Here is a 20,294-nt window from a genome sequence, read left to right on the forward strand (position 1 = left end):
CCAAATCCTCACATTGGCTGAAGTTTAAGTCCCGACTGCAACAATGAAATAAATGCTTTCTAGCTAAAGGTATGTGCACAGGGTTGCAGTGCAAGAAAAGAGCTCAACTGATATGACTCAAGGGAATCCAGGGAGGCTTCTCTAGGGAGGCATCTTTAATACTGGGTGTTAAAGAATGAAAATTGCTCCAGATGGACACTAGGGATTGCAGCCCTTCCAGAAGATGGTGGAGGATCCACAAGGGTGCATTAGAAAATACTCAGGGCATAAAATGTGGCACGGATTGCAATGAGTGAGAGGAGAAGACAGGGGAGGTAAGAAATTAGGCTGTAAAAAGAGCATTGGCTCTGTGCTCCCTGCAGCTTGGCAAGGCAAGAATGGGAATCATGATGGCAGAAACCAAAGTCAGAAGCATCAAAAGAAAAATAGCAAGATGTAGTAAAAAGGACACAAACTTTCTATCACAGAACGCTGGGTTTGTATTCCACGCTACCACTTACTAATCAGTTTATCTGGGGCTGGTACATACTTTGTTTGAGCCTCGGTTTTCACACCTATAAAAAGGGACAACATATACCTCATGACATAGTGAAAACTCAATTAGACTGTACATGTAAAGTAAGTGCACTAATAAATATAAGGGTCCTGTGCTTTCAATGAATTCTCTGAGGAGAATCTTAGATTTGGGGACAATGAGAGAGGGAGAAGATGCCTCCATCTTCCATTAAAGCTTTATTGAGAATTTGGCTAATATTTACATTTAATAAAATATGGTACATATTGAAATTTACAAATAAAAAGTAGTTAGATCAGATCCTAATTTTACATACTTTAAATGAAAGATGCACTAAGCCTAACTTTTAGAGACCAAAGTGTCAAACCAGCCTCGCCCATGACCCTTAACTCCGAGGACCCGGACGTGTTCGCGGAAGCACCGTGCATCATGAGAGCACACAAGTGTTCGCAAAGCTGCATGATGATTAGTGAGCCTGCAAAATGAGTCAGTAACACGGCAGTAAAAAGGCAACAAAAGAGATGATTTAAGAGGAAAATGTTCAGACCTTTGAACAAGAACACTCTAAATGTCAGGGCCTCCTAGAACCCAAGCAATAAAGATCTCTAAATAGTTTTGTTACAAAAGAAAAAAGTAACAACAAACTGGGGGATACTTACCTTTTTAGATCTTTTTCACTGAAGCATTAGATGGAGTGAATTTTGCCAGGAAATAACTCATTAATTTCCCACCTCTGATCATCTTTTTAGGGGAGTCATGTAGTCATTTGGGACACAGCCGTCCCAATCTAAGGATTCCAGGGTATACCCTGCTGTTGGCCAACATATCTTAAAGGAGTTTTGTTTCACTGGCTTAGATCTCTATAGCATCAAGCCCTCTCATTCCTCCAGGCCTGGGACTTTGATTCTACTTGTGCCTTCACCAGCTCGCACACCTCCATGCCCTTCCCCCCACTCCAGTCCTCGCCAGACCCAAGCCATACCTGAAATACATTTCTAACTCATCTCTGCTTCCACCTTGCCCACATAATCCAGTTTCTGAACAGGACCTCCTTAAAGTCTCAACAGTACCACGCCACTCTTCAAATCAAACCCCGTCACAGGCTTTCCACTGATGGAGAATAAAATCCAACCTTCCTGACACAGCCCATGAAATGAGTCAACCACTGCTCCCGTCTCATGCCGCCACCCTGGCCCTGGCTGGCTTCTAGCCACACCCGCTTCCCAGATGTGTCTCAAACCACAATCGTGCATTTGTTTCTGTCTTAATAAGACATGGTTTATACTTGTTAGCTTCGATTTATCATTATTCACTTGTTTATTTGTTTTCTTTTCAAATCAATCTCCTCCCTAGAATCTAAGCCCCTTGAAGCCGGAGACCAAATCTGTGAGTTCCCAGCATCTAACAGAGTTCTTGGACCTGTATATGGGCTCTACTCATTTGTGAAATGAGTCATGAATGAACAAAATGCCCAGAGCCTGAAATCATAAATCCAAATATCAGAAGCCCTATATATTTAGGATATCTTGCAGTCATGAGTGACATCACACACTTATATAGCAGAAACATTAAAAACCAGCTGAAAGAGGAGTGATATTTAGTATATTTGCCTCCTTTCTGACTTGACATCCGTCTCGTCAGACCTGTCAGAGCTCTGGCCTCTAACTCAGCTTTGCCCCACTGCAAATGCAGATCCACTGTCTGGTTATGGTTCTCAGAATCAAGTTTAGCAATCTAGGCATCAAACTTACTGTCATCTACTTAAACAGCTGCTTTTGTTTTCCAACTTAAACCTGGCCCTGAACTCTGATTCTCTGGTTCTGCCTCCTTCCCATTAACTTCCTGTTGCAGATCCAGCTGTGCCCTCACACCCCATGACTCCCAACACCATTAGGCAGCCTGTGATGCTGAATCCCCACCCTGGGCAGGTCCCACCCCCTTCCACAGAACACTCTCATGTGGACTGCTAGCCTGTCTATCTACCTTATCTCCTCCTCCAAACTACTTGATGTCCTATCACCAGGATACATTGACGTGCCATGTGTTTATTTATCCATCCACTCAATGGCATTTTTACAGCATCTTCTGGACTTTGCAACTACAGTACTATAAAGATTAAATAGGTTCTGGTACCATCCCAATGTGTGCATGTGGGTGGGTCCTCCACAACAAGCAATTCTTAGGATACCAGCTAGGTATCCATCCCACAGTTCAACTTATTCTGACACTATATACCCAGAGATAACCTCAGATGCCACAGGTTGAAGATTCAGTCTTATAATACTGCCCAACACTTCAGATGCCAATCCCAAGCCCAGGTTATCACCTGTGCTGCTGACTAACCAGCCAGCTATAAATTGAGGGTTCAGCGACCTTCTCCTTTGACTTCAGATACCAGTACAAGTTCAGGTTGTTATCTGCACCCCTGACTAGCTGGCTATAGATCAGAGGGTCCCACGACTTCCTCCTTGGATTTAATCAATTTGTTAGAGCAGCTCGCAGAAATCAGAGAAACATTTTACTCACTGGATTACTGGTTAATTTTAAAAGGATATAGCTCTGGAACAGTCAGATGAAAGAGATGCATAGGGCAAGGTATGTGGGAAGAGGCATGGAGCTTCTGTGCCCTCTTCAAGCATGTTAATTCCCCAAACTGCCATGTGTTCACCAACCTGGAAGCTCTCTGAGCCCCCCTTTTTTTATAGAGGCTTCATTACATAGGCATAATTGATTCATTCATTGGCCACTGGCAATTGGTTCAACTTCTAGCCACTCTTCCCTCCCTGGACGTTGGGGATAAACTAAAAGTCCCAACCCTCTAATCATGGTTGGCTGTCAACTAGCCCCAATCCTTAGGTACTTTCCAAATATTACCTTATCAACATAACAAAAGACACCTTTATTTCTCTCTGCACTTAGGAAATTCCAAGGGTTTTAGGAACGGTGAGTCACCAGGAGCTGTGGACAAAGACCAAATACATATGAGAAATATATTTTTGGTCATTTGAATAACCAAATGTATATTTCCTCTAAATCACAATGTCACCAAAAATACAAGGCATGCTTCCCACCTCTGAAGGAAGGCAGAGAAATCACTAAATTACAACATGGAGTGTTACCTGCATAGTCACAGAAACTGACCACCTGTTCATAGTTGCCTTCTTCTCACCTTCCACTTTGTCTTGCAAAACTTCAGTCAGCCTTCTCTCCTTCCTACGTGCCCCTGAACTCTGTCCGCCCCCAGATCTGAGTAAGACTGAAAAACGGACCATGCCCCCTTATTGGTGTCCCTTGGGAACCCACTGACCACAGCCAGACCCACTGGTCCTTTCCCTTTGTTTACCCAAACTTCCCTTTAAATGTTTCCATTGACCTTCTGCTTACCCTTCCCAAATGTACTTTTTCAAAGCATTTTTCCCCTCCATTTTTGCAATGCTTATGGATTTCTGAGTGTGCAGTATTCTCTCTATTGCAATAGTCTTTCTTCTGAATAGTCTTTAAGTCTGGATTTGTTTATGTGAGAGAACACTTGAAACAGAAAACTAACCTAGGTTTCTCTGGGAGGAAAAGGAGGTGGAGATGAGAGAAGGCTTCCTGGAAATGCTAAAAACAGGAAGAACAATGAAATGTTAACCAGACCAGTATGGGGGATGGGCAGGAATTCTGGGGTGAAAGGTGGCATGAGTGAATTTCTTGCCACTTGGCAACAAGTTCAGGTTATCAACCACTACCATCATTTCTGATCCAAGCTCTGCATGGTTAAATGGAGTTCCTCACCCCACCTATGTCTGGGGGTTCCCAAACAGCTGCACCTGGTGAGCTTCCTCAGTCCAGGTCCATCCCTCTGTATATGCCGCACACACATACAAACACATACTTTTTCCTTCAAATATGCATCATTCCCCCCTAGCATGCATGGATACCTCAGTAGAACTCTGGCTTCTTCACAATACCCAAGGGCTCAAGTTGTTGGTGGAACAGATCCAGGCCCTTTCTTACCATTTTTGTGGACTCCTGGGCCAAGGCGTCTCACATTGTGAGTTTAGGTTGAATTCCCATATCCTTGAGATAGAAGACTAAAAGGATACAAGAAATGTAAAGAAGGGAAGAGTAACTGGAAATCCTACAGGGGCAGGAATCAGGTCTGACATCCAGCTCCTTATTCCTAACCTTCTAGAATGGGGTCCCAACACACAGTAAGTGCTCAAATATTTGTTGAATGGCATGTCCCATCAGCTCCCACAAAGAGTTCCACCTAACAGAGGATTCCTTCTGGCAGTACCATCAAGTGTCATTTTGAAGGGGAACACAGTGGTTGCCCTCCATGATATCAAACACAAAAGGCTAGCAATGTACTTCGTACATCCCTCTTTCCCTTAATAGCCTTTTATGTGCATGCTAGCCATGAAACATGATGCAAATGTGGCCCCAGAGTCACATGGCCCTGAGTACCACTGCCTTTGAAGAGTATCTGAGCTGCTACAAGAGGCATTATTTTTTTTCACTGCTACAACTGCCAGAAGATATGTTTAAATCATTACTTAAAATTTCTTTCCCGAGCAAACCTCTTCCCAGAGCTGTTAACAAGAAACAAAATGTGCTGACTTGAGTTTCACTTTCTCTCCTTTCCCCTGCCTTCCCTTGTGGGGTCCCCAATGAATCATGAAATAGCTCTAGTCAGGTAGCATTGAAAGAAGCCCAGTATCTGTCAAGCATGCAGATGTTGGAGAACAAAGACTGTACAGCCCAGTTTTGCCGAGGGACATAACCCTTGAAATAATTGGCCTGTTTCAATAAATCATTCATCTTATAGCCTTCTGATTGTACTCTTTCTGAGCCTGTTATTTTCAAAGAAACTAGAATTATTGTTTAGTTGATAAGTTATGAAGTAAAGCAGGGAAACACACTAATTCTCAGTTCAACTCTTCAGGACGCACAAAAATGACATAAACGGACTCTGATGTTGCTTCATTTCTGCAGAAGTGTGCTTTTATATTATGTTCTCCTCTCAACATGGTAGAGTACAGACTGCACCTTAAAGCTCTCATCTAGTTCTGGGTTTTCCAAGCAGAATGGTTTTAACAAGGAAACGACTTTGGAAAGGGAACTAGAACACTGCACTTTCTTTGGGGCTGGCACAACAGGAAAAGCACACTTTTGCCATGACTCAGGGGTTCAGCTGTGAGGTGTGCGAGGACAAGGGGAAACAGGGCTGGCTAACCTGGTTACAGAAGCTGAACCCACACAAACTGGGTAATCCATGACCTGAAATCCATCTCCGGGGCCAAGACAAATGTGGGTTTTGTTCAGAAAGAATTCCATAATTAGGGCTCAATCCAGCATTTATGGTGGTGTTATAGGCCAAATTATGTCCTTCAAAAATTTGTATGTCGAAGTCCTAACTGCCAGTAACTCAGAATTTTACCTTATTTTCATTGCAGATGTAAATAATTAAGGGTCATTACAAATGTGATTAATTAGGATGAGGACATAGGCATGGGAGATATTGGATTAGGGTGGGCCCCATTAAAAAGGAGAAATCTGGATATAGACACACACATGGCAGTGATAATGCCATGTGGAGATGAAGGTAGAGATCAGGATGAGGCTTCTATAAGCCAAGGAACACCAAAGATGGTTAGCAAACCACCAGAAGTAAAGGAGAGGCGTGGGACGATTCCTCTTACAGCCTCAGAAGAAGTCAACCCTGTGGACATCTCGATCTTGGACTTCTAGCCTCCAGAACAACAACACAATAGACGTATGTTGTCTAAACCACCCAGTTTGTCGTGCCTTGTTATGGCAGTCCTCGGACACTAATACATTTGGCAATGAGAGTTAGGTAACAGGAAAAAATAACTCTAAACAGGGACCACACTGTCAATGTGACAGATCCTAGCCCTTTCTAAGCATTTACATGGGAATCTCCGAGAGAGAAACTCAAAGCATCACCTGAGATTGAACCAAAAAGATATGAGAAATATAAAGACAACAAAGACAGGGCTGGACCCCAGCACATACTAGGGGCTCAATAGATAGGCAGGGCTCTGCTCAGTGGCTTCATGCATTGTAGGCCTCAGCACAGGCAAAGGACCAGACGCCTCCACCAGTCAGGTGGAAGAGGGACCAGGAAGAGGTCCAAACCACAGAGGCCAGAGTCTGAGGCAGAGCCCCAGTCCTAGGGATCCAGAGTGTGAGTCAAGGGTGGGACAACATTATAAGTTAGTAGTGACCTATAAAAGGGCTCAGGGATCACCCCAGGACTACCAGGGAAGAGTTCATCATGGCAAAATCAGTCCAGAGTCCAGTAAGCTGTGGGATGGGATTGGGGACAAACTCCTGGCCCTGGCTCTGACTCAGAAACTGAAACTGCTTCCAAGGGCATGTGTGATGCTGGTGGGAGTGATCAGGGAGAACAGCGGTTAACGCTGGAGGGCATCATACACTGTCAGCAAGTGGACACATTTGCATAGTCATCAGTAAATCAAGAAAAAAGAACTGTCAAAAACTATATATTACACATTTTAAACATTTCACAAATATACACAACACTGCAAAGTTGGCATCATAGTCTATATTCAGTTTTTGGTGCTGCCTCTTTTTCTTAAAAATCAGCGTTCCTGTTGAAGTTATCTAAATTAATTTCACTCGCATCACATGGTGACTCCATTGGAGCTTGAGGTCCACAAACTGCCACCCTCCACTGCCTTATGGCAGGTCTTTTTGTTCCATGAACTGCTAGACGTCCTCTCTTAGGCACGGTGTTCCTGGGCAGTACCTCGATGATGCCTGCAGAAGGCAATGACCACATCCACGTGTAACTGTTTGCATCTCTGCATCCGCTGATACACAGTAACCAGCTAGTATCCTGAAAACCTCACCCAGTGTGACCTGGAATGGTGGTGCCCAATGAATACTGGCTGAATCAAGTAATGTTTAGAAGGTTCAAAAAGGGAGAAGAGCAAGCAAGGCCAACACTGACTAGTATTTAACCAATTCATGCATTCAATTAGGTGTCAACACTATTCTATGTCGGATATTAATCATGCTAAGAAAAAAAACAGCAATAGGATTGGTCACGGCTAGGAGGTACAAAGCAAGTTTCAGGAATGGGGAGTATTGGCCGCCTTTTGTTAAGCACTTATTTAGGCCACACTGTGCCTTATTTGCTCATTGAGCTAACTGGATACTAATGTGTAATAGGGCAATAAGACCACTCCCAAGTTGCCATTGGGAGTGACACAGTACTATGAGTCAGCAGTTGTTGACCACTTACCATGAGTCATACATTGTTATGATGATTTTATTCAGTTCTTATGCAGTTGTTATCCCCTTTCTACAGATAAGGAAATTGGGGCACATGATTAAATAATTTACCCAAGGCCTCATGGCTAGGATATGACATATGTAGAACTCAAACTCAGCTGGTAAGCTCTTAACCACTCCACAGCTCTATTTGGCCTGAGGGATGAGGGGTGGGATGAACCTACAAATTATAGGCTTTGGTGTTTGCCAGAAATTTTTTCTAAAAAAAAGCATTCTAAGTGTTTGAACAGTATGGAAGCCCCTGAAGGTTCCCATATAGGTTACACAATAGTAAAGAAAATGCATAAGCCATTGTTGAAAATATCTCTTTCAGTTCCCAGAGCCCGAGCAAGCCTGACCTCTAGGCTCACAATACCAACACAACCAGAAAAGTCTGGTAACAATGGCCATTCAACAGAAGGTCAGGAAGCACCTGTTATGTTCCAGGTACTCTGCTGCATATTGGGGGGGGGGGGGCTTCCACTGAGAAAAACAAATCTGGAGGAAGGCGTCTACAGAGAAATCGTCATAATCAGAGTGACAAGTGGTGCCACAGCTTAGGGACTTATGGGAGCACAACACTAAGGACAAGACAAGATACTCCATGCTTGTCCTGATCTCAGCCCGTTCAAGTGGCACGGAATGATCCGCCCCAAGCAAAGACAGCTGCCAGGTGACATGATAAGTAATTTTGACAACCAAGGATGACAAGAATAAGACATAGGCTAGAGTACCTATGACGGTGGTTGTGGAGAACTCAGGAAGGAGAACAGAGAGGGTAGGTGATCAGGAGCCGCACCTCATCCTCCTCTCAGACCTCTCAGGCAGAATATGATGAACTTGGAAGGTAGTTAACAAATCAAGCAAAGCCCTCTGGCTATTTATCCCACACACCAGGCAGTACATCTATGACCTTCATAATAATATACAGCTTTGCCACACACTGTGGGGGAAAAATAAATCCATATTCAGCCCATTTCTTTCACTAGTAATAGCTGACATCAAACACACGTTAGAGTTTATGTTGAACATTCACAAGTATTCTATCTGTTGATGATCACGGAGCGGAGGCCTCCCATTTAACAGACAAGGAAAATAATCCTCAAACAAAGTCTCATGCTTGAAGAAGAGGGATTTAAAGAAGTTCTTGATTCCAAGGCAGTTCCACTGCATCAAACTGTGGCTGTTTACTAAGCACTTAATGACAGCATTAGAATCGTAGGTTTCAAAGCATTTATTGAATGCTGTTTGCTGTTTTACATTAACAGCAGCTGTTGCTACTTAGCAGTTCCTAAGTCCTAAATATTAAGAAAGGTGAAGGTGAAGAACAGCTTTGAAATGACGCTCTATTTGATCAGGTTCTGCAGTAATTGTTAAAATCATATATGCTTTCTATGGAACCCTATAAAGCTTCTGCACAATCTTTGCACCTGCAGTTCCAATTTGCAATTTCCTCAGCCCTCCTTTGAAGTTATTCTTGCCAATTACCTGGTGTTACTATTAATTAAATATAATTTGCAACTTGAAATGTGCTGTTATCAATGGAACTCAGCTGTAGAAATATAAAGTAAAATTTTCAATTGAATTAAAATGTTTCCTTTTATCCACAGTATTTTACAACATTAATACTTCTGTCAAATTGATTTTTGCCTGCTGGAAGTCATTTTTCCAAAGCACTGAACATCTGAAGGAAAAAGCTGCTCTTTATGTATTCTTTTCTCTGTGTCATTGAAAATACTTTGTTTTAATCTTGAAATGAATCCATTTCAGTTAATAGAAACTCAGCTCTTGTTTATGACCCAAGAGGAAAATAATGCTTTCTTTTAAAGGGGCACTGAAATAGCTTAAAAATATGATCAGTGGGCACTTTCAATTGTATACTAGGAATGAATTTTCCTTATATTATTGGTTGACCCCAGCCAAAAATAAATCCCTATTAAACATTTTGGCAAGTGTCAGTTATTTTATATACAAAAATAATAAATTAATTTAATTGGTTTATTGCATTAATATTTCAACAGATTGTGCCAATCCAATGACCTCTGTAGTTCCTTCCAACTCTGACAGTTTAGGATTCTAAACATGTGTCAGACAATAGGCAGAAGCTTCCAGCATTTGCAAATGGCAGAGGGGGGGGGGTCACATGCAGTAGAAGATTTGACAGAATCAGGTCTATTCTGCCCCCAGTAATGTGTGTGATGATGACTTACAGGCCTGTCATCTTCAATAAACCATTCATAAACATGATAACAGATTAAAGGTGGTGTGGACATACTGTGCAAATCCACAATGAAAAATATAGTGCTTTCACAAATTCTTTTTATCTTCAAAGATCAAGTTTTAGCTTCCTTGCCCCTTATAATGATAGTGGTAGCATTAACATTTATTATCCTGTCTTCTTTTTTAAAATAAAAAGGGATACAAAGAAGTGAAAGAACCTGTCTAAAGACTCAATTAAGTCATTTCTTGAGCCCCAGAGCTTATGACAGAAAAGCATGAGCCTATATTATCAACCTCTTTATTATAATACCAATAAAAACATCATACCAGATAATTAAAATGAGACATAAATATTGGACTACGGTCCTAATGACTGAGGGTGTGCAAGATGGGTGATAGCTAAGTCTTAAAAACCAGCAGTAATTAAGCTATTTCCTTCCCTCAAGCCAAAGGAAACTAAAGTGGTAAATAAAGATATGTTAGGACAGAAAGGACTCCCTGGATGTCCATAATTTTCCAGGTGTCATCAAAAAGCACAGCATCTTGGAATTACACAAAGCAGTAGGTTGAGCAGCCAGTACACCACTGTACAGGAAACACCCACTGTGATCCTCCTGGGGAAGCTCTTGACTGTCTAGGATCCTGGGAAAGTAAGACACTATGATCCCACCACCCATCCCAGTCTTGAACCCTAAATTACCCATTAGATAACCCCATCTACCCAAGTAGTCAGGTCTGGAAGAATAGAATTCTGCAACACTCTAAAGGAACTTCAGAACTGGTTATATTATGGGCTTCTCCATTAATCAAATTCTTTCTACTTAGCATCCTTCTCATCTTTATTGCTAACCTGTTGTCCTTCTTAGTCTACTTCCCATCCCTGTCATTGGAAATATCTCCCTAGCTGCACCCTTCTTCACTACCACCCCTGTTAATGAGTATTAACGTGTGTCTCCCAACATGATATGCTGATATCTTAACTTCAGTACCTCAGCATGTCACATTATATGGAAATAGGTTCACCACAAATATAATTAGTTAAGATGAGGTCATGTAGAGTAGAATGGGCCTTTAATCCAACATGATTGTCACCCTTACAAGAAAAGAATACTCTAGAAGTGAGAAGATAGAAATGAGATGACAAAGGCAGAGACTGGAGTGATGCATACATACACAAGTCAATAAACACCCAAGATTACTAGCAAACACCAGAAGCTATAAGAGACAAAAAGATCAAAATAGATCCAGAGTCATGGAAGTAGGGGACAGACGGACAAACCTCAGACAGAAGAGGGGTAGGGGATTGGGAAGAGATAAACCAGAGAACTTCCATGCATGTATGCACAACCAGTGGACACAGACAACAGTCTGGGGAAAGCGGGAGGAGGGCGGGAGCAGTGAGGAGGGGGTCAATGAGGGAAAAAAGGCGGGGGGGGGGCATCTGTAATACTTTTAACAATAAAGATTTTTTTTTTAAAACAGAAGGCAAGGAGGAATTCTCCCCCACAATTTTCAGAAGTAGCATGGCCCTGCTGACACTTTAATTTCAGATTTCTAGCCTCCAGCACTGTGCGAAAATACATTTCTATTGGTGTAAGCCACCCAGTTTGTGGTACGTTGTTATGGCAGCTTTGGGAACTAATATACCCCCTCTCAAGGACACTGCTAGATCCTCGGTACCACACGCACATTCAGCTATTCCCATTCATAAAAGTTACTGTTCTCTTATGAAAGTCTGCTCAATATCCTTGCACTTTTGCTCAAGAACTCCCATTTGGAAATATTCTTCAGAAGAGACTGAGGGCCCTCCTATGGCCATAAACCCATCAAGAAAAGAGGATACACTGCCAACACTTTTAGCTTTCCCTTGCTAAGTCTAGGCCATTATTCTCATACTTTTTTTTTCTCATTTATACTAATTTCATTTTTCCCAGCCTTGTTGAGGTATAATTGACAAGTAAATATTGTATAAATTTAAGGTGTACAACATGACATTTTGATATATATACACATTATAAAATGATTACCACAATCAAACTAGTTAATATATCCATCACCTCACATAGTTACTATTTTATGTGTGTATGGTGAGAAAAATTAAGGTCAACTCTCTTAGCAAATTTCATGGATACAACACAGTATTATTAACTGCCTTGCAATTCTGTACATTAGTTCCCCTGCATAACCGAAGGTTTTACACTTTGTCCATCTCCCCATTTCTCCGACCTGCACTTTTATATTGCAGTGGTCTCTCAACTGGTGTCCTTACCTTCCGCTTCTCATTTGCACAGTCTTAACTACACATTCTGATAGATCCCCAGTCCTCAGCATTCTCCTCCATTGTCTGGCACATAAAAGATAAAAGCGCCAGCCTATGGGGTGAAATACTCAATTATGTGTCAATGTCAAGCCTTCTTATTTTGTCTTCCATACCTCTCTACACAAATTATGCTTCAGTCAAATTGTGCTATTTGCTGATCTCAAATATATTTTTTGCTTTCTCCAGTAAAAATTCTATAGTAAAGGGTGCATTGGGATGAGACTATAACAGCTAGGATACCAAGAAGCTATTTTTCTTTATTTTATCAATGACTCCTGTCCCTCTCTCCCTCAGAAGCATCTTGACTAGAGAGAGCCATCGCTGATGTCTCTGTTCATGACCATCATTTACTCATGAACTTAGTTCTCCAAGATTCATGAAAGATACTTGCCCAACTCTCAGATTTTGTTAAAATGAAAAATGTTCTCATCAAACCATACAAGAAATGTATCACTAAACAGATTTCCATTTTACTATCATTCCATTATGATCTGTCTGAATTAATCAGAGCTAAAACAGGAAGCCTTCATTTACATAGAAATTTCTTAGTAATGAATGTTGCCAGAGAGAGAAATTTAGAACAGAGTACAGAAAAATTTATAAGAGTTAGGAAATACATAATATTATTAATAGGCAGACACTACAGAAAACAAATTCATTACTTGAATCCTAAGTCAGAATACTAAAATTTTTAAAAACACACTACCAACATGGTGACAAAGATGTCATGGATATTATAGTAAGAGGAGCAAATGTTACAGAACTAATGAATTTTCATTAGAGTCACCAGTTCACTTCAGAATGGGTTAAGTTGCAACCACTCGCCATTCCCATTAATATCATTGTCATGTAAAAGGTTTAATTTTCAGCTATTTTTGTCCTAGATAAAATCTTTGTCATTAAAATGAGGAATGATTTTGATATTTAATATATTCCATGGCATACTCTAGTGTGGTACTAATTTGGCCTTTTCAGTATTCTGCATATTAATTGACATTCTAGCCTTCCTCCATTCCCCAGATAAGTGAGAATGGAAATAGAATGGACAGCCAATCAAGTCACAGAATACTGAAAGGATCAACATAGAAGAAACATGTTGCTCTAATCAGGAGCATACACAAGGCACTAAAATTATTTTCTCCCATAATAGAGACGAAGATAGAAACAGGAATAATAAATGGCACCATCTGAATCCTTTATGTGACAGTATTACCAAAGTTTAGCAATGTTCCCTAAAGAGTGAAACCAGTATTTTTTATTTTAGTCAAAAGAATAAAACTATAATCTCACTTAACTTTTAGAACAATGCATTTTGTCAGATTCTCCAACAATTGGGAAATTATGTCCTGTATCTAATTTTTTATAGTCATCTGTTTTATGCACAAAACTGTGTCCTGTAGTTGAAGAATATATAGGATCACTAAAGAAAACTTACAATTTCAATACATACTCTATTGGTTTCCTTCTGGTGAGCACTGATATCAGATGCTTAACTAATGCATTAATCCTAATTCTAGAAACTATTATTTTCATTTTAGTTAGCATTTCCTCCAAGGATAAACTTGGGATTCTTATCCAAGAAGGTAATATAAATTGCCAACATTTAAAGTGTTTTGAACTATTTTTATAGCAATAGTGCTATAATTTTAAATTTCAAAGAGCAAACATTATGGTATCATGGACACTTAACAATAGGTGTGAATAGTTGTCCAATTAAATCAATTAATCCAATCTGTCCAACAACACCAGGCCTTTTTGTCTTTTCTAGGTTTTATGCAACAAATTTCAAACATATCAAATATTGTGTAAAATAAATGTCCATCTCTTATTATATGCAAAACAGATCCCAGGCATCTGAAAATCTTTCGAGAAGACCTTATTCCAATAAATTATTCTGATAATTCTTTGTCCTTATAAGTCCAAATCACTCTCATGATCTTTTCCTGAGTTGAAGTCTCCAAGAAAGACAATAAATTATCAGCATAGTTTCTTCCTTCAGGTTCAAAACTACTCAGAACAGCCAATAGGCTCTTTAATCTTTCCACAAAATATTACGTTTACAGAAAAAATATGTAAATTTTATTCAGTAATTCTTAATAAGAGTAATAGTATTTGTTGTCACAGTAATGTATCGACTTTCATCCACAGTTATGTTGCTGACCAATCAGCAATAAGATTTGTCCTCTAAGTTGTTTTTTGTTTTGTTCTGCTTTTTTCCTACACAGAGGAATGGATTTACAACCTCATAAATAAACATGAAATGCCTGTGGAGATTCGGATAAGCACCTTGAAAAAAGCCCAGAATGGAGTTCATCAGCACCTTGTTTTAAACAAGTTTTTACATTTTGCCCTTCATCCCACTGTAAGCTTCAGTGTTTAAGGTTAAGAATAAAAATGCAAGAAGTCAAATATGACAATAAGAATATCACGTAAAAATAGCCCTGGAGGCCACTTCAGGATTGTTTTAAAATGATTACCAGTCTTAATCTCTCTAGAGTTGGATGTAAATTCCACTGCCTTTTTTTTTTTTTTAATTTAATGACTTGCTAATGTAAACTTCCATCTAGAACAATCAGAAAGTATGTCATTTATTCAAATTCACAGTGACTCTAATGTGCCAACAAACTCCCTCATCAAAACAGACAATTTTTTAAAATGTCTGCCTGTGTCAGAAGCTCTATTTCTTAAATTAGCACCAAAGTGTCACCTTGATAGACCATGAACAACAAAATAATTATGTATAATAAAACCAGTTTTCCTCTCGGGTGGACAGCCTAGGTCATGCATCTATAGGAGCTCTAATTATTCCTACAGGTCAGAGTGTTTGGACATGATAGGACTTCCACAACCTGTCGCCTCCAAATACAATCAGCTGATAAATATATGCTTACCAATCTCCCTCGAAATCTGAGTGAATGCCTCCACACCACTCTCTCCATAGTTGCCCTCAGAAGCCAGTGTCGACACGTAATTCCACCCCAGTGCTGTCACAATGTCCACCATGGCTTGCGCTTGGTAGGAGTCAGGTGGGACCACCCTAGAGAAGAAGTCATACCTGGTGTTGTCACTTAGCTCTGGAGCTGTGGATGCATAGCTGATTTGAGGTATCTGCAAAACAAATGACAGGTCATTTCAATGGGGAATCATGTGGAATGATGGATTGTCACAAGAGACTGAACAGCCAAAACTAAGTCAGAAACCTAGATCAGCAGAGATAATCTGGGATAAGGTTTTATGATCAACAACTTCATTAGACAGTATTTTACAATGGTCTGTAGGCTCACTTTCTTTCAAAGTACATTTCTAAACAGCAAGAAAGTTTAGTTTTGCTTCAGGTTCCATTGTTTCTGAAAGAAAAGCAAAATATTAGCACTTTTTGTTGTTGTTGTGGTGGTGGTGGTGGTTTTTTATTCTGTACATGATAAGTTCTGATGCAGAAATGAGGCAAAGTGAAGGTATATAGATACATGAGTCAGAAAAGGTCACCTATGAAGTTGTCTTTGGCTTTAGGACATAAAGGCTACACAATGACAGAGACTTATATATGAGATTTTTTTAAAAAATCCTTGCCCAAGGATATTTTTTTTTCTATTTATCTTCAGATAGAGTGGGAAGGAGAGAGAGAGAGAAAAAGAGAGAGAGAGAGAGAGAGAGAGAGAGGAAGGAAGGAGAGGAAGGAAGGAAGGAAGGAAGGAGAGGAAGGAAGGAAGGAAGGAAGGAAGGAAGGGAAAGAAAGAAGAAAGAAGAAAGAAAGAAAGAAAGAAAAAGAAAGAAGAAAGAAAGAAAGAAAGAAAGAAAGAAAGAAAGATCTATGTGAGAGAGACATATCAATTGATTACCTTCCTGCACAACCCTGACCAAGGCTGGGACCAAACCACAACCAAGATACATGCCCTTGACCAGAACTGAACCTGCAACTCATTGGTCTGCAAGCCAACATTCTAGCCACTGAGCCAAACTGCCCAGGGCAATATAAATTTTTTTTTTTTTTACCCATGATACCATTTCAGTTTTAAGATTATATTTTTGGTAAATTATTTTAAATATATAGTTTTGCAAATCTATTTGCTGATTATTAATATAATGATTGAGTACCACAAAATGATTTGGAAGTCCCCAAACATATATGTTCTAATAAAAATATTTTTCCAACCCCTAAAAAGCATCATAAAATGGGAATCCATAAAACAATTTCTTTGGGAAAAGAGACTACTTTCTGACGTAAAGGAGGTGAATTGCTACAAGACTTTCAAAACTAGGAATCCTAGGTCATTTCCTAAATATATTCAAACTGAGTAACAAACTAACTACATGCTACAAATCTCTCCCTAAAAGCTTTTAAAATGTAACATTCACTCATATATCCAAGCGAGGACTCTTAAGCTAACAGAAGAACACACCGCTGCTAAAGAAGTACTGAGGAAGCACAGGAAGTCTAGTCAGGGCACAGAAGATGCAGGGAATCTGGCAACAAGGCAGGAGAGATAGCCACAGGGTCAGAGTCTGATTCCAGGAATCTGCAGCTTTTCAGAAGGCAGGAATGTAAGGTACCAAGGGAGGACTGTCAGGAAATAAAGCTGCAAAGGTAGACAGAAACTAGATAATGAAGGGAAAAGAGGAAAGGTGTAGAACCTATAAGTATCTAGAAGACAAGGAAAGGGGTAGTGATGAGGATTAATGTACAATGACTCTCAGTTCTATGACTTTAGTAAGTAGGTAGATGATGTTTGCTATTTACCAAGATAGATAGACTTTTAAAAAAAAAAAGAGAGAGAGAGAGAGATTTGTCAGACAATAAAAATAAGTTTAACTTTTGATTTGCCCCTTTAGAGATTCTGGTGAGTTGAATGAAAGCAATTAAATAGAGGGCAATAACATTGGGGAATCTGGAGTTTAAGAGCATCTTTGGGACTGGGAGCAACGAATTGTGGTAGTTAAACCATGTGCTCACACAAGAAAAGTATGAAGAGTGAAAGAAGGGCAATTTGAGGGAGTGAGATGTACAACTACGTATCTCATTACTCCTCTATGTTGTGAAAGTTCAGAGGTCAAAATGACTACAAGGTGCCCTAAGGGTGCTTAATTGAAGATGCAAGTGAGACTCGTACATAAAACTCAATCAGATCCTGCAGCTGATGCCAGCACTCTGATGTCAGGGAGTTGCAGTTCCATCTTCCATATAGGCCTGCACACGCAGGGATCCAACTGCCACCCATCCCACCCTGGCCAAATGATACTCAATCCATAGAGAGGTTTTGATTCTCCTCTTCACATACATGAAAAGCCCCCAACGTCTCAATTTTTTAGAGCTAGAGAGTCCTATCCATAGTGGTGGCCAGTGAAGTGACACTGAATGCCCAAAGATAAAAAAGCCTCAGGTACCCAGGGAGCAGAAGTGAAAGAATGTGCTTGGAGCTGTCCAGGGTGCTGCAGGGTCCATTCACCTTCTGTAAACCTGTACCTCTCTACATTGGCTATAACAATGAGCTAGCCTGTTTAAACCCCAATTCTTCCTGGTCCTGTTCTCCTTTTGGGACCATGTTAACTTGCTTGTTAACATTGTGGGCCCATAAAAAGCAGTCTGACCTGCCTTCTCCCTGCCCCATTGCTCTCTCTGATCGATACGCCAGCCACTTCTTGGCAGATTGTTCCCTTGATTAGGCTCCATGCCTTTGTAATACATGAATACTCAGCAAGGACACACCACCAAATCTTAGCTTTTTTCACCTATTTTTTTTTTTTTGCTTGCTTCTAGAGGACCCAGGAAGTAGATAATAGATGACTCAGCAAGACCTACCCCATACTAAGTAAAACTTTCCCAAAGATCAAGAGAATGTGCATTTCTATGTTCCAATGAAAAATATATTCGGCCACTTGACCTACACTTTGGAAGGAATTCTGGGCAAGATGAATGTGTGTGTGGGGGGGGTGTATGTGTGTTCATTGTACAGCAAATGATACAGCATATTTCCTTGCCCTATTCGGATATATAATAATCCTCCCACTGAGGATTATTCAGAAAACAGTAGCTGAGGAGTTACTCAGTGTCCAGCAGTAAAACACCTTACACAACCCCCACCCTGCCTATAATAATGAGTCACCCCTTTCTAAAAATGAGCACAAAGGGTGAAAATTGAGTGTTTGAAACCAAAGCTAATTATCTCAAATTACTACCCTCAGTCAGTCACTTTCAGGACTGTTTAATTAGCAGTCAGCATCATGTTTAGTATTAATTAAACAGGTGAAAAGGGTATAAAATAAAAGTGAAGATAGAAAATGGTTGTTTGAATAATTGAATAAAGGACTTTGACTCCCAAAACTCTTGAAGAATTTTCTCTTTGCCTACCAATGTGCAGAAAAATGAGAGTACGTGTCTGTTTCCATTTGTTCAATATTTGCTATGTTGCCTTCTACAGTAATGGACATCAAAGTATATTGATAGTATTTCAAGACAACTTTCCAAGTTGTCATCAAGTCATATCTCATGTTTATCTTATAGTGGTCACCACTAAGCATCGCCTCACTAAGCATTTTCCTTTCTGTGCCAGTACCCCAATATTTCCACCACCCTCAAATTAAATTCCTACTGGCAACTGAAGTGGAATTCTTTTTAAAACCTGAATTGTTTCTTTTTCTTTTCCCTACATTAAATTCATCCTAATTAATCCCTTCACCCTGGAGGTTTCATCTACCAAAAATAACAACACTATAAAAAGGTGGTAGGTGGGGAATAGAAGTAGAGAGGGAAATGAGAGGGAAAGGAAAAAGTGTTAGGGAAATCATTCTGCATCAGTTCCCCCAACTTTTGGAAGAAGTAATATCCTATATAGAACTCTGTTAACTCCCTCTTGCCCATTCAAAGGATAATATGCACATTTCAGTCTGGCTTATGAACTCCAGATATCAGACTCTATCCCATCCTCATTCCAACTTCATGTCTTCCCTGCCATACCCTGACAGCAACTGCTCCCCTGCCCCTGCTATTCCCTGTGTTGACTCTGTCTTCTGTCCTCCACCTGGTGAACTTCTGCACAAATGCAATATCCACCTCTCTGAGAAGCTTTCACTAACTCTCTCAGGCACTCCTGGCCCCCATAGTCTCCATCATCTGACAGTAGGAACTACAACTGTATTCTGGCTTATGAGCCTCTCAGGAAAACGTCTCTGTTAATTTACTTGGTAGCCCTAGCACCTGACAAAAGAAGTACTCAATGACCGTTTGGAGACAATTAAATAATTAAAGGATGGCAGGAATTTTGGTAGACTCTCCCACAACCTCCTACTCTGCAATCCACCACAATACTGTACAGGTTCTCTACGTGTCCCTCTCAATCCTCCTCTGCCCTGGTATTTCCTAGGAGGGGCCCTATGACTGTAGGTCCATTGCCTCAGGCTTTTGGTGAGTTTGGCCAGTGGGAGACAATAGGAGAAAAGAGGAATGGAAGAGACAGAAGTCAAAGCATTGATTTCCCCATCTCCTGCCCCACCAACTCAGAGTTTCTCTACCCAAGCCCTCATCCACAGCTAAAGCTCTTGCCAGGTTCTAGTGACCACTCTCTACCCTTGTCCCCTCAGGTCCTGCCACTGTTGCTAGTACCTGAGTACTTCCTCATCCTGTGTTGGTCCTTTCACTGTGCCCACACCTTATAAATAGTTCTTTTGTTAACCTCCCTTGAGTATGTCAGAAGCCTAAAAATATACCCTATCTTCCAGGTCTCTATAGAAGGGTCATCTATAGCCATGCTTCCCTGCCCTTGACCCTGTCCTAACCTTCTCCATCCACTGTCCTATCCAGCCCTCTCTGCCACTGTCCTTACATAACTTTTTCCTTTCTTTTCTCTCCCAGCACATTAAGGCATCAACTTGCATCATTTGAAAACACCTAACATTTGTCTTTTATTCTTTTTAAAATATGTTTTTATTGATTTTTTTAAT

General features: G+C 40.4%; 1 protein-coding gene across 6 annotated transcripts in view; it reads right to left on the reverse strand.

Annotated features, from left to right (window-relative positions):
• The window catches only part of GRM8 (glutamate metabotropic receptor 8), a 759,794-nt gene that overhangs the window by 580,390 nt on the left and 159,110 nt on the right, over positions 1 to 20,294 (reverse strand). For all 6 annotated transcript variants that reach the window (XM_036246517.1, XM_036246519.1, XM_036246522.1 and 3 more), the window contains one exon: positions 15,251 to 15,467. In XM_036246517.1, coding sequence (XP_036102410.1) covers positions 15,251 to 15,467 — 217 coding nt within the window. The remainder of the gene's footprint in view (positions 1 to 15,250; positions 15,468 to 20,294) is intronic.

The sequence above is a fragment of the Molossus molossus genome, unplaced genomic scaffold, assembly GCF_014108415.1.
Source record: "Molossus molossus isolate mMolMol1 unplaced genomic scaffold, mMolMol1.p scaffold_m16_p_7, whole genome shotgun sequence".
Taxonomy (NCBI): domain Eukaryota; kingdom Metazoa; phylum Chordata; class Mammalia; order Chiroptera; family Molossidae; genus Molossus; species Molossus molossus.